Genomic DNA, 11,494 nt, shown 5'->3' with positions numbered 1-11,494 from the left:
TTTTTTTTAAATTATTTTATAATTTGGTCTGTCTTAGGATTAGATATTTCACATGTTTGAAAGCTTTATTTGCAAAGTTTCCAAATAAATTTTGTCTAAAATATGTTGTAAGACTAGGTAGTAAATCATTTTGGACACCGCAAATTTTTTTCATAAATAGCTATGCAGTTAGAATAACCAAAATGTGAAAAAAGTAACCGTTGATCAAATACAGATTTCAAGAGAAAAGAGCTAAATATTGAGGTTAATAACTATCGAGGTATAACAATGCCGTTTATAAGATACTCTCCCGTGTTCTTTTTAGCAGACAGCACCCATTGACTCAATCCTTTGTCGGCGAATAACGAAGCGGCTTCCTAGAAAAACGGTCATCGACGAACCAGATGTTTACCCTGTGACATATTATGAAGTGGAGCGAACTGTGGTAAAATATGCTTTCCGATAAACTTGATTTGTATGACGCTGGAAGGATAAAAAAGCCGATGAACAATCGACTCGTTTGATAGTGACGCTAGGTGAAATGATGCAAGGGCGATGCACTCTTTAATATATTGTTCAACAAAGCGCTCAAAGGTGCGATACGAAGATTTGATGTGCAAACCCGACTCAAGATCTCACACGCTTGGCTTTGCGGATTATCTCTACATGAATGCCAATGGCTGATCGCAGAGCAGTGGAAGAGGCATTTGTGACTTCTGAAAGAGCCTGTGAAAATCGGACTAACGGTTATCTACGATCGAGGAAGATGTGCATGTGGAGGGCGTTCAAGGGACTGAAGGTTAACGGCCATAATTCGGAGCACCCGGATTGTTCGGTGACGATAAGACAGATTGTACTAACGAGTTTTGAAATATGATATATAACATTGGGCAACTGTATTCGAAGAGTACGTGCAACTATAATCATTTGAGGTAATTTAAAAAAAAATAATGAATTATGTAAAAGTTGTTGAATAAACTTCCCAGTGTATAATTTATTACTTTTCAGTGGAGTGTGGAAAACTTAATACAATTTGTTGCTCTCCCTCGTCCGATTCGGATTCGCTTGTTTCATTAGGTTTCGTTGCATCGCCAGAGCCGTCGTCGATATTCTTTGGCGATTCCTTTGGTCCCTGTAAAATAGTCTCCGGTTTGGGTTTACTATTATCGGCAATTTCCTCGATTCGATTGATGTCGGCGCGTGAAGGTTTTTTCCTTCCCCGGTCGATGTTGATCTTGAAATTGAATGAAGTTGGAATAGTTCCCGCGATGGACTGCTGTGAGTGTTGGCCTTCAGGTAGAGCATTCTGATTCATCGGAGGACTATTCCCGCGTGGTGTCGTTAGGAAAACGCCCAAGAAATTAAACGCTCCATAGATTCCATATTTCAATCCATTGGTTACCAATATATATATAATCAATATGAAAAACACAGTAATAAGAACAGATTCCACAATGCCAGATGAAGCTGTACTAGCCTTAAATATGTCAATCATTTTCTGCACAAACGTCTCAAAATATCGTAGCTGTAGCTTAGCCACCATTTCCAAGAAGACGTGCGAAGGATCACAAGTCTTTCTGGATGCTCCTAAAGTTTCTCGAAGATGCTTGATACATTTGGCTTCGCTACTTTCGCCGAACAGATTTTCCATCCAACCGTACAGACCTCGGTCCGCGTTATGCTGCATCTCACAAGGGTTTGATGTGCCGCGTTGCATCAATTTAGCCAGAGATTCCATTTCTAGCTTCTGATTGCATTCGTCTAACGTAATTGCAAAGCTGACTGTAATAAACAACAGTATTACGACGATCAACGGATGGACGTGCATAACACGAGATAGAATTTTAACCAGGAAATATACTGCCGGTAGGCAAATGGTGGGAATTAGAAAGTACATCAAATATACATTCTGGCCTATGGTCGATAAAAAAGTTGTTATGCTCCAGCAGAACGATTCCACGGATGGCAGGTACATGCTTCCCTCAGACTGCTCTACGATGCCCGACACAATCCCATCAATATCCCGAGCGGTTTTAGCCCGTTTTAAATCCTTCACCTGCTTACTAGATACTTTGAACTGTATATTACGCAGCAGGTACTCTGAACCGTCATCCTGTACCAACTGCCTATCATCAATCAGCCATGTAACGAACTTTTTGTAGAATACTATGGCCAAACGATTGTCATCATCTGGTGGATTGATTGTTTGCACTGGCACGGGAGCGTGCGGACATATGTCGTTTGGATCACACTTGGGTACCGGAGGACACTGGCATTCTTCTCTTCTGTTGACTTGTTTTTGGAGCTGCTCACGATCGTAACGGGACCAGGGATCTGGTTTTATCCAATTTGGGTTAATGAACTCGTCGTCGATTGCTTCAGCCTTCGTCGGGTAAATCCATGAGTAACATAAACAAATCCCTAAGGTAATTACTAATTTGGATGCTGAAAAATACAACTATGGATATTTTGTTCCAAAATTAGATTATAAAATATTTACCTTTCATTGTTCTTACGTGATTATTTAATAATATGGTAAAAGAAATTAATGCCGTGCCTAACACGCATCTGAACCACAATAGTCTTTTTTGAGGTAACTATTTACTAAATGACTATTTTTAGGTTATTCTAATGTGTAAAAGTGTACAAAAAAACTCAACTATTGAATGAATACTTCGATTGTATTAAAATAAAACAAAAAACTACTTGCCGTCCGGCACCGATCAAACGTAAAACAACACAAACAAAAAAGTATACAACACTGATCAACCGCGCAGGATCAATATGCTTATTCAAAACTGCTCATAATTTGAGTTTTGAATACTCAATTGACATGACTTTTCCATAGGGTCGATCATAAATTACGTAACACTTTAGAAGAAGGTGGTACGACAAAATGACATATTATTGTGACATAAAGAAGGGGGGAGGGGGTTAAAGAAAAAAAAAATAAAGAATTTGTTACGTACTAGGAGAGGGGACATAAAGAAATTTGTGACAATTTGTTACATGGGGGTAGGGGAACTCAATTTTGTCCAATTTTGCAGCATTTGCAGATTTTCTTTTCCTGTCTCTTTTATTCTGCTGTGATTTTATATACTTTCTTAAATGAATATGATCAATGCTTGAAAATTATAGCAGAAGAAAAGAGAGGCAGATACAAGGGCAGATAGAAAAATATACTATCGTTGACTAAATAAAGTACAACCGATTCTAACTGCAATTCTTTGTTGAAGTCCACCAGTGGAATGTCTGCTAATTTTGCGGTTGAATTTAACATTCCAAACTACATGCATACCAAAAATAAGCTAAAATTAGGTAAATCGCATCAAAGGTTTTAACACAGGGAACAAAGTCCAGCTCCAGCGCTGAAGTTGTGTAAAAATCAAAGACATTTTCGAATGTATTTGGGATATCATCACCGGCGGCTAGCATAGACATTTTAAAAGGGTCGACTTATTTATACCCACACTCAAAAAAAGTAAACGTTATGCCTATTGATTTTACACATAGATTTTTGCAATTAACGGAGGCATATAGACACTATTTGCTGGCATATAAACCTAATGTGTGTATTTACACGAAATATTAATCTTACATTCACATTTCATAACTATTGGGCACATAAAACCCCATTCTATACCAATATGCACAATAACTTATGTGTGTGCATACATAGTTTATACAGTTGACACATAGAAGGTATGTGTGCGCGTGATAACAATTGAATTTCTTCTTCATATGAATTTTAAGCGGTTTGAAGCAAATATAATTAACGTTTGGATTTTTTTCAGCGCAGTCAAATCTTTCCGGAACCGGTTCGGAATACTGAGTGGATTCAGTATATGGATTTCAGCTCAAATGCATCAACCGATTGAGTTAGAATCGATTGTTTCCTTTGAGCTGGAATCACCAAAATTTGGTTGTCCTATTCAATTTGAATTTAACCTATTTGACAGATCTAGGAGCAGATCACTCTAGGAATGTATAACTAATTTGCATCAAATTAGAAAAAATGCATTTAATTTCCATTTTTGCATCAACTTTGCACTCCCTCGCAGAAAATATTACTTAACAATACGCTGATCCACTATGTTCGATGTTTTGTTGAATGTAGGGCTGTTTTTTGTAGGGTTCCCACTGGGACGTCCAAAAAATTGTTTCAAAATCGTTAAACACGGGTCCAACGATGGACGTTCGTTGAACGGTTATTTGGACGTTATCCAAATTGGTCCAACGAACGTCCTTCATTGGACGACCAACCGTTCTTAGAGGGTTTTGACGTCTTACACGCAACGCAAACTACATTGCACGCAACGCAACATTGACAGCGCGAGTACCGAATTCACAGTAATTTGCCCTGAAATACTGAGAATTGCTGATTTTCGGCAAAGTGAATCTGTCAAATGGATTGAATACAAATTTCTGAACTTTCGGCATCTTTGATTACTGAAGCTTTTAACAGATAGAAATTCAGCATGTTTTTGCTGACATTCGGCGAATAAAAATTGGTGTGTACTGAATCCATTCAGGATTCCGGACCAGTTCCAGACTGATTTGACGGGTAGTTGGGATAAGATAATGTTTTAACGTATTTTCATTCATATGTTTACATAAGTTTAAATGTATTTGTTCGATCAATCACGCGGCGAAATCACCCGAATTTTTTTTTTATTACTTATGTTATAAATCTCATTTAACTAGATCTCGATTCATCGCCTTACGGCATCAAGAAAAAATCCCGAAATATGCGAATTTGCCTGACAATAAACATAATGCCAATTTCTAATTATGGATTCAAAAATCCAGAATTTGTTTCCTGATAATTGAAAAAAGTCAATTGGGTCATTAAACCATATGCTGTTTTTATTTTTTTCCGATGCAGCTAGCATTGAAAATACGTGATCGAACTTTTTTCACTTCTTTGTACGCAAAATAACATTATTCTTGATTTAATGATCCAATTAAGAGAATTAAAAGAGTGTTGGCTTGAAAAAAATATTTTTGCATACTTATAGAATAACATATACTTCTTCAGAAATTCTAGATTCGAAATTTTCAGAATTAAATTTTCAATGCATTGAGAAAGAGCTCTGGAGACTTGAAATGTCTCCATTGTCTCTATTCCTCTTGATTAGTTGGTATGCAAATTAACCACAAATATACTCATTTCTGAAAAAAAACCTTTCCTTGTCAAAATGATCCGAAATAGCTGGAATGATACTACAAGTTCTCTATCAGATAACTTGATATTGAACTTCAACTGAATAGTTCCACTGAGTCGAATCTCTCAATTTGTTTTCGACGATACTAACAGCTAAACTCAAAAGTATCTAAATTTAAATTAAAATAATCAATAGTTTTGACTTGTTTTATTCTTCTGATACAATTGTGTTGGATGTGTGAAATGTTATTGCAATTTTGAAATTTGTAATTTTTGTAATTTTATTGAGTACGATAACCTGTTAGTACAGACTTTGAATCTGGTCAAGGAAGTTACTTGGATAGCGATAAAAACCTTCCTTGACCTGATTCAAAGTCTGTACTAACAGGTTATCGTGCTCAATAATACGCTTCAATTCAGTCAAGCTTAGTACCGCGCTTGAACGTAAGTCACAGACTAACAGACATAACACTATAGGGGAATTCCCTTAAAAACATCGATCCGGCCCCAAACACTAATTTGCTTGTGGGCTACCCCTCAGGTTTAGGAACAATTTTCCCAACCACAAATATATTTAAAATGACCGTTAAAGCGGGCGATGCATTGTATTTGAGTGTTATGTATGTTATTCTGTAGGTAAGTGTCCAACATACAATACATGAATTACATTGTTACACAACTCAAAGGCTCGCGAAAATATTTCCCATTTTATGAAAAACCCCTTTTCGAAAGTTGTTCGCAGCCATCATGCTTCGTTGGGGTACTCATTGAACTTGCCGTTTACTAGAAAAAACGGTGTATTGAGATATCGAACGTTCAGAATAAGCACACTGATATCATCTTTCCTCTTGAGTCCAGCAACGGATTATTTGCCTCCAAATTTGCCGTAAAATTGACCATTTTTTCCGCAAAACTCAAACGCAGCTGTATACACGGAAAAATAAAACAACCCGCAGAATAAGTTCGTTTAACTTAAATATAGGTAGTTTTGAGTCTTGCGTCGCTTTCGCACTTATTAGTGTTGTAAAAACAAAGAGAGAGATTCGACTCTAAGCCTTACATGGAATTAGGCACTTTTGAGTTGTTTGAGGTATACTCAAAATTAGGTAGATTGGACTTAAATTTAGGCATATTTTACTCAAGGTTGAGTATAAAAAATCTGTCAATGAGTTGTTTTTGCCGTGGATAAAGGGAAACTACCTTCAACACGGTTACCTCATTTTACCTTATTCCACGATACCCCGAGATTGAGTCAAAAGAGCTCATCTTTTGGTAGTTTTCCATATCCGTGTAAGGTTAATAATGGCGGGAATAATGTGTCCAGTAACATGTGAAAAAAATTTTACATTCGACTAAAATTTCTGTGGTATCTTTATCATACATATTGACTAGGTTCTGATTATGTGTGTACCTATCATGCGAACTGAACGCATTCCTTATTGCGATCAAAATCAAATTGCGTGCATTGAACGCACTCTTAATGACAGCTGCCATTAGCAGTGCGTTCAGTGCTGTTTTCTCACCATCAGAGCTGCTGGGCATTATTGTCATTTTTCACTAAAAATATAATTACTATTTTAATGGTTTCCAATCCTGGATAGGAAAAATGTTGCCTTTGCAGGTTGCATCCGTTTAGTACCGTGCTCCGAAAATCGATTGTGAAAGAAGGCGATCAGTGTAGTGCGAATAAGGGCAGTTTTTTCGTCGCAGTGAATCGGAGCGATTCTTCCTCCCTATACGGTTTCGATATTCTTCCAAAACAGATTAGTGTTTTTGCAGCTCGCTTCGGATTCGACAATCCGCCGGAAGGAAAAATGTCGACAGGTCTAGTGGATAAGTCGTTCGCCAGCAACGACGAGCTGTTCTATTTAAAATGGAACAACTTCCAGAAGAACGTCAGCACCCAGTTCGAAAAGCTACGGGAAGAAGACGATCTGGTGGATATTACGTTCGCATGCGAGGGCAAAAAGTTGACCGCACACAAACTGGTGCTGTTTGCCTGTAGTCCGTTCTTTAAGGACTTACTAAAGGTTCGTCTGTTGTACAGGCTGTTTAGAAATTACCGATTGCAATGAGATGTTTTGTAATTTCAGAAAAATCCATCGCCTCACCCAGTGTTCTTCATGAACGATGTCAAGTACGACGTACTAAAGGCAATTCTGGAGTATATGTACTTGGGCGAGGTGCATATAACCAATGAGAATCTGAAGGATTTTATCAAAACAGCCGAAGGGCTGCAGATTCGGGGATTAAGCAAGGAAAATAATGTGAGTAAATGGGGTTTTGTGCAAGGTATGGGATTAGAGCGTGACGGGTTTAACAGCAAGGTGATGGTAACTAACACAGGCCAAACTGGGCATGTACTGTACTGAATTCCTACTTCCGTTCTCACCAACATTAGGCTTTGTCCAACACACAGGGCGACATCGTGATGCCTCCGTCGAACCAGGTTCCTTTGCGTAAGGACGATAAGCAGGACAATACGGTCGAGAATGTGCACCTGTTGGATGAATTCTGTCGCAAGCGTCCGGAACCGGTGGACCTTAACCATGCTCTCATTAAACGTGTTAAAACAGTAGACAACCACATTGCGACGGTCGGGGGACAGGATAACGGTAAGCCAGATGTTAGGAATCTTTGCAGGGATAGTTTTTGATGTTACGTTTTTATACTACAGTAAATGTGGAGCCAAAGGTGGAAATGGTGGAATACTTGGATGCGGATGGAACCAATCATCAGTCGCCAACGTACTGCAGCATGGATAATTTTACGGAGAAGAGCAGTTCTCGGAACAATATAGCGCACATGAGTCAACTCAATGCAGGTGAGAATATCGATAGATGTTGAGGGTTTTTTCACTTTTCATCTTTTTGCTATTTCAGCGGGATTCGCGCAAACCACGACCCAACCTAGTAGTTCAGGCCATCAGCAACAACAGCAGCAGCAACAACAGCCCCAGCAACAGCATGTGCAGCAGCATGAGTACAAATCAGAAGAAGATAGCAGCTGGATGGACAAATCACTGGACAACATCTCGGTGAATTCTGAACAGCAGAACGTCAAATATAAAAGCGGCAAATCCGGTGGGAGTCGTTCCAGCCGTTCTACCGACGATAAAACCAACTGTTTGACTCCACGCTGTTGTCCGGTGTGTTCACGCCTCTACTCCAACGTGTCCAACTTAAGACAACACATGCGCCTGATCCACAATCCAACTGCTGTCTGTTGTCCAATTTGCCAGAAACACTTCAACTCGGAACTTTATCTCAAACGACACTACTCATCGATCCACTCGATTAACCCGAATAGCCAGGGCGATGGAGATATAGTAGATCAGAAACCACCATCGACTCAGCTGACCACTCAGCAGCAACAGCCTCCCCAACAGCAGCAGCAGCAGCAACAACAACAGCAGGCCCCACAACAGACCCAGCAACAACAGCAGCAGCAGCAACAACAACAAGCGTCGGCTCAGCAGGCAGCAGCTCCGACAGCTACCAACACTTGGAATCCATATCATCATCACGACACTACGCAACTGGTGAATCCGTTCATCAAATAATCACTGGTAGTAGCCGGTAGTAGTCGGTCCCAGTTGCAATTACAGTCGTCTCAACAAGAAGAGCAACAGCAGCGGTGTCTTTCCCAGTTGGTCACTATTTGTTCGATTGGCCCTTTCGGTGTTCGACCCAGCGATGGTTGGTCGCAAAATTAGAGCGTACCGGTCAGTTCGGTATCCTTTAGAACGTTTTGTATTCATTTTAATGTGTTAATTTATTCGAAATTTGTTGTTTGATGTGCTTTTTACCAGTTAACAATGTCGATGGCAAAGGTGAACCATAATAGCATCACGGACGTGTAATAATATTGATTGTTAAAGGAGGACTAACAGTGGTAAACAACCTTTTGTTGGGTTTATTCTTTTAATATACTATAATTTCAGAGCAAAAAAGCTTGTGAAATAATGAACAAAGTAATTTTGTTTACAAAAGTCTCTAGCCTCACACAATTAGCGCTGTCCATCGTGAAACCTGCCAAACAGTAGTCGAACATACATAATATTTCCCCCTGTTGTCGTTGGTGGTAATCCTGAATACAGCGTCGCTTGTGTTTAGGATTATGTGGTACATCTTTAGAGGTCATAGCCGAATGAAAACCGTGGACCATCCTAATAAAAATTGATGTCGTTAAAGTACAGTAAAATAATCAAGGAACCGAGATGGCTGCTTTGTAGCATTCCAGATGAGTAGCAATTGCATGAGGCTGACAATGTTCTACAGTGTTTATTCTCGTTCATATGTTCCGAAATTGTAAACGAAACCACGGTCAACAGTTTCGATCAAACCCAGACTTAGAAAACTAAGTAAATTGGAAAATTTGACGAAAATGGCTCTTCTCGGAGCGGGAAAATTATCAAAGATATTTCGTTCGAATTATCTACGTCACTTCGGTTATGTTCTTGGTATTATCCATTACCAATTTTTTAAATTAATTCTACTACCAATCCCAGAAACCTATCCAAACAACAAAAGGTGACCCGTTGGGAGAGTATGCTAGGGCCGAAGCAATATATCGATTTCAAATACATCTTTCGACTACACCGATAAACCCAGTGAGTCAGGCCACAGCAGTTAGGTGGTTCCTTTCCCGGACATCCTACTGTGTAATTTTGTACAAACATAAGATAATATTAAACTACACAGATTTATTTAGTTGACGTAGTTTCCTATAAAAACATGCAATCGTCCAGAACAAACACGTGAGACGGTACATAATTACACAATTATCTAATATTAATTAAGAAATACATAATTTCCGCTTCGGATTGGCATATTCAAAATTAAAAATCACAGTAAAAAGCAAATGTTTATAGTGTAACTTAAACTGTACTTAGAATTAATGACGTGACAAAAAATTGTTTCTTGAGTTGAGCCCAATTCGCCGAGGAAATGTACAAAACATTAGGGCATTTTGTTTCTAAGGTAACAAAGTCAGATTACGCAAACTAGGAAAAGGGGGAAAACAATTTAACCGTTACGAGTTGATTTTCTGTCAATATCTAGTTTTTGTTTGTTATACTTTTAACCCTTAAGATAATTTTACGGTGTGCCTGTATGTGTTGGAACGTTACTACATTTAACGCCTGCATCTTTATCTCATCGGTTGGTATTTCCTTCGTGCGTTGGAAACCACTATTCGTTTTTTGACAAATTAGTTAAAGCGGTTTAAAACAAATACATAAGGTATGTAGGATTAATTGACAGGAAAAAATATATAATAGATATATAATTTGACTTGCATAGTGAGTTAGACCAGATCAATGGAAGCAAGAGTATAGTTTTATGGTATAGAAACCTGCTAATGCTCGCTAGCGGGCTGTGGCATTATAGATACTACTTGCATGTAAATAAAATTGATGTGGCATGATTGAAGCAGTAAATAATAAAGTGAATTCAAGTAAATTATTTGCGTTTTAATCAAAACATCGATTGCATACTGATACGCATTTGTTTTTATCTAAAGAACATTTCAAGCCCCGGAGATGAAAGGTGATAGCTCTATTATACATCCAGCGACCCATTTCAAGAGCTCGTGTATTTTGAGATCTCCTTCGTATACAATAAGCCCACGCACGAATACATTCACGTAACATTTGGATACGTGCAATATATGCCCACTTCCAGAATGCAAAATAATTTTTCGATCCTGGTATGCATTCAGTTTAAGGAAAATATTTTGATAAATTATAGGTATGTGTCGAAAAATAACATAAACCCATCTCATCAACGTCCGGCTCCTTATCAATTCGATCATGAATCGACCAAAGGGCCGAAGACGCAATGATATCGAATCGAGAAAAATAGCTTTGAAAATTCGCTTCAAAAAATTAAATCGTATTTTAACAGTGTTTGCATACTGCGCTTTCAAACGTATTGAAACGCTTCAAAACAATACTAGTTTTCGGAAGCATTACGAAAATATTTTATATAATAACGTTTTCGTTGATAAAATTGAAAAAAATATATTTCGCCGAGTGTTGTTATGAAATGTTGATTAGGCCATTTTTGAGTCGCCCTCTTATTTTGACCACTCACAATTTCGCCCTGCAGTGTCGCCAGAAAACAAAAACCAAATGTGGGTTTCGCCGTGCTCGCCGGAGGGGAAAATTCTTCCCGGGCGTATCAAGCAGTTGGTTTTTGTTTAGGGCGACACTGTTTACGGGCTTTGTAAACAATGATGCTGTCAATTTCGCCCGTACACACTACCTTAGAAATGCAGAGGCGTAATCCGCCTGGCGGCTTGTTTACAGTCGAAAGTCGGTTCCGCCGTTTTGTTTTTTATTGATTTTCA

At 38.6% G+C, this 11,494-nt stretch overlaps 2 protein-coding genes across 3 annotated transcripts; one reads left to right on the top strand and one right to left on the bottom strand.

The window, feature by feature from the left end:
- Window positions 1-934: 934 nt before the first annotated feature.
- LOC131694923 (uncharacterized) lies at window positions 935-2,719 on the bottom strand. The gene is made up of 2 exons (XM_058983457.1): window positions 2,480-2,719; window positions 935-2,424 (listed from the first exon to the last, which is right to left on the bottom strand). Exons 1-2 carry the CDS (start codon window positions 2,484-2,486, stop codon window positions 977-979), a joined length of 1,455 nt encoding a protein of 484 aa, XP_058839440.1. The 5' UTR covers window positions 2,487-2,719; the 3' UTR covers window positions 935-976.
- Window positions 2,720-6,637: 3,918 nt separating this feature from the next.
- LOC131694932 (transcription factor GAGA-like) lies at window positions 6,638-10,605 on the top strand. 2 transcript variants are annotated; one of them, XM_058983470.1, is made up of 5 exons: window positions 6,638-7,173; window positions 7,237-7,410; window positions 7,545-7,758; window positions 7,821-7,967; window positions 8,026-10,605. In XM_058983470.1, the coding sequence occupies exons 1-5, from the start codon at window positions 6,958-6,960 to the stop codon at window positions 8,703-8,705; spliced, it is 1,431 nt and encodes a 476-aa protein (XP_058839453.1). In that variant the 5' UTR covers window positions 6,638-6,957; the 3' UTR covers window positions 8,706-10,605. The 2 variants fall into 2 exon arrangements, with proteins under 2 accessions (XP_058839453.1, XP_058839454.1); XM_058983471.1 differs by having other exon boundaries at window positions 6,639-7,173; window positions 7,563-7,758.
- Window positions 10,606-11,494: the final 889 nt, after the last annotated feature.

This window comes from Topomyia yanbarensis, unplaced genomic scaffold, assembly GCF_030247195.1.
Source record: "Topomyia yanbarensis strain Yona2022 unplaced genomic scaffold, ASM3024719v1 HiC_scaffold_20, whole genome shotgun sequence".
Taxonomy (NCBI): domain Eukaryota; kingdom Metazoa; phylum Arthropoda; class Insecta; order Diptera; family Culicidae; genus Topomyia; species Topomyia yanbarensis.
The sequence above is the reverse complement of the archived record's forward strand: the minus strand, read 5'-3'. Positions and strand labels throughout refer to the sequence as shown.

What these genes read in the sequence shown, in the direction of transcription:
- LOC131694932 (XM_058983470.1), top strand. Translation starts at nt 6,958, where the DNA reads ATGTCGACAGGTCTAGTGGATAAGTCGTTCGCCAGCAACGACGAGCTG. An exon ending in TCTTTAAGGACTTACTAAAG is followed by an intron (nt 7,174 to 7,236) that starts GTTCGTCTGTTG and finishes TTGTAATTTCAG; the next exon opens with AAAAATCCATCGCCTCACCC. An exon ending in GGTCGGGGGACAGGATAACG is followed by an intron (nt 7,759 to 7,820) that starts GTAAGCCAGATG and finishes TTTATACTACAG; the next exon opens with TAAATGTGGAGCCAAAGGTG.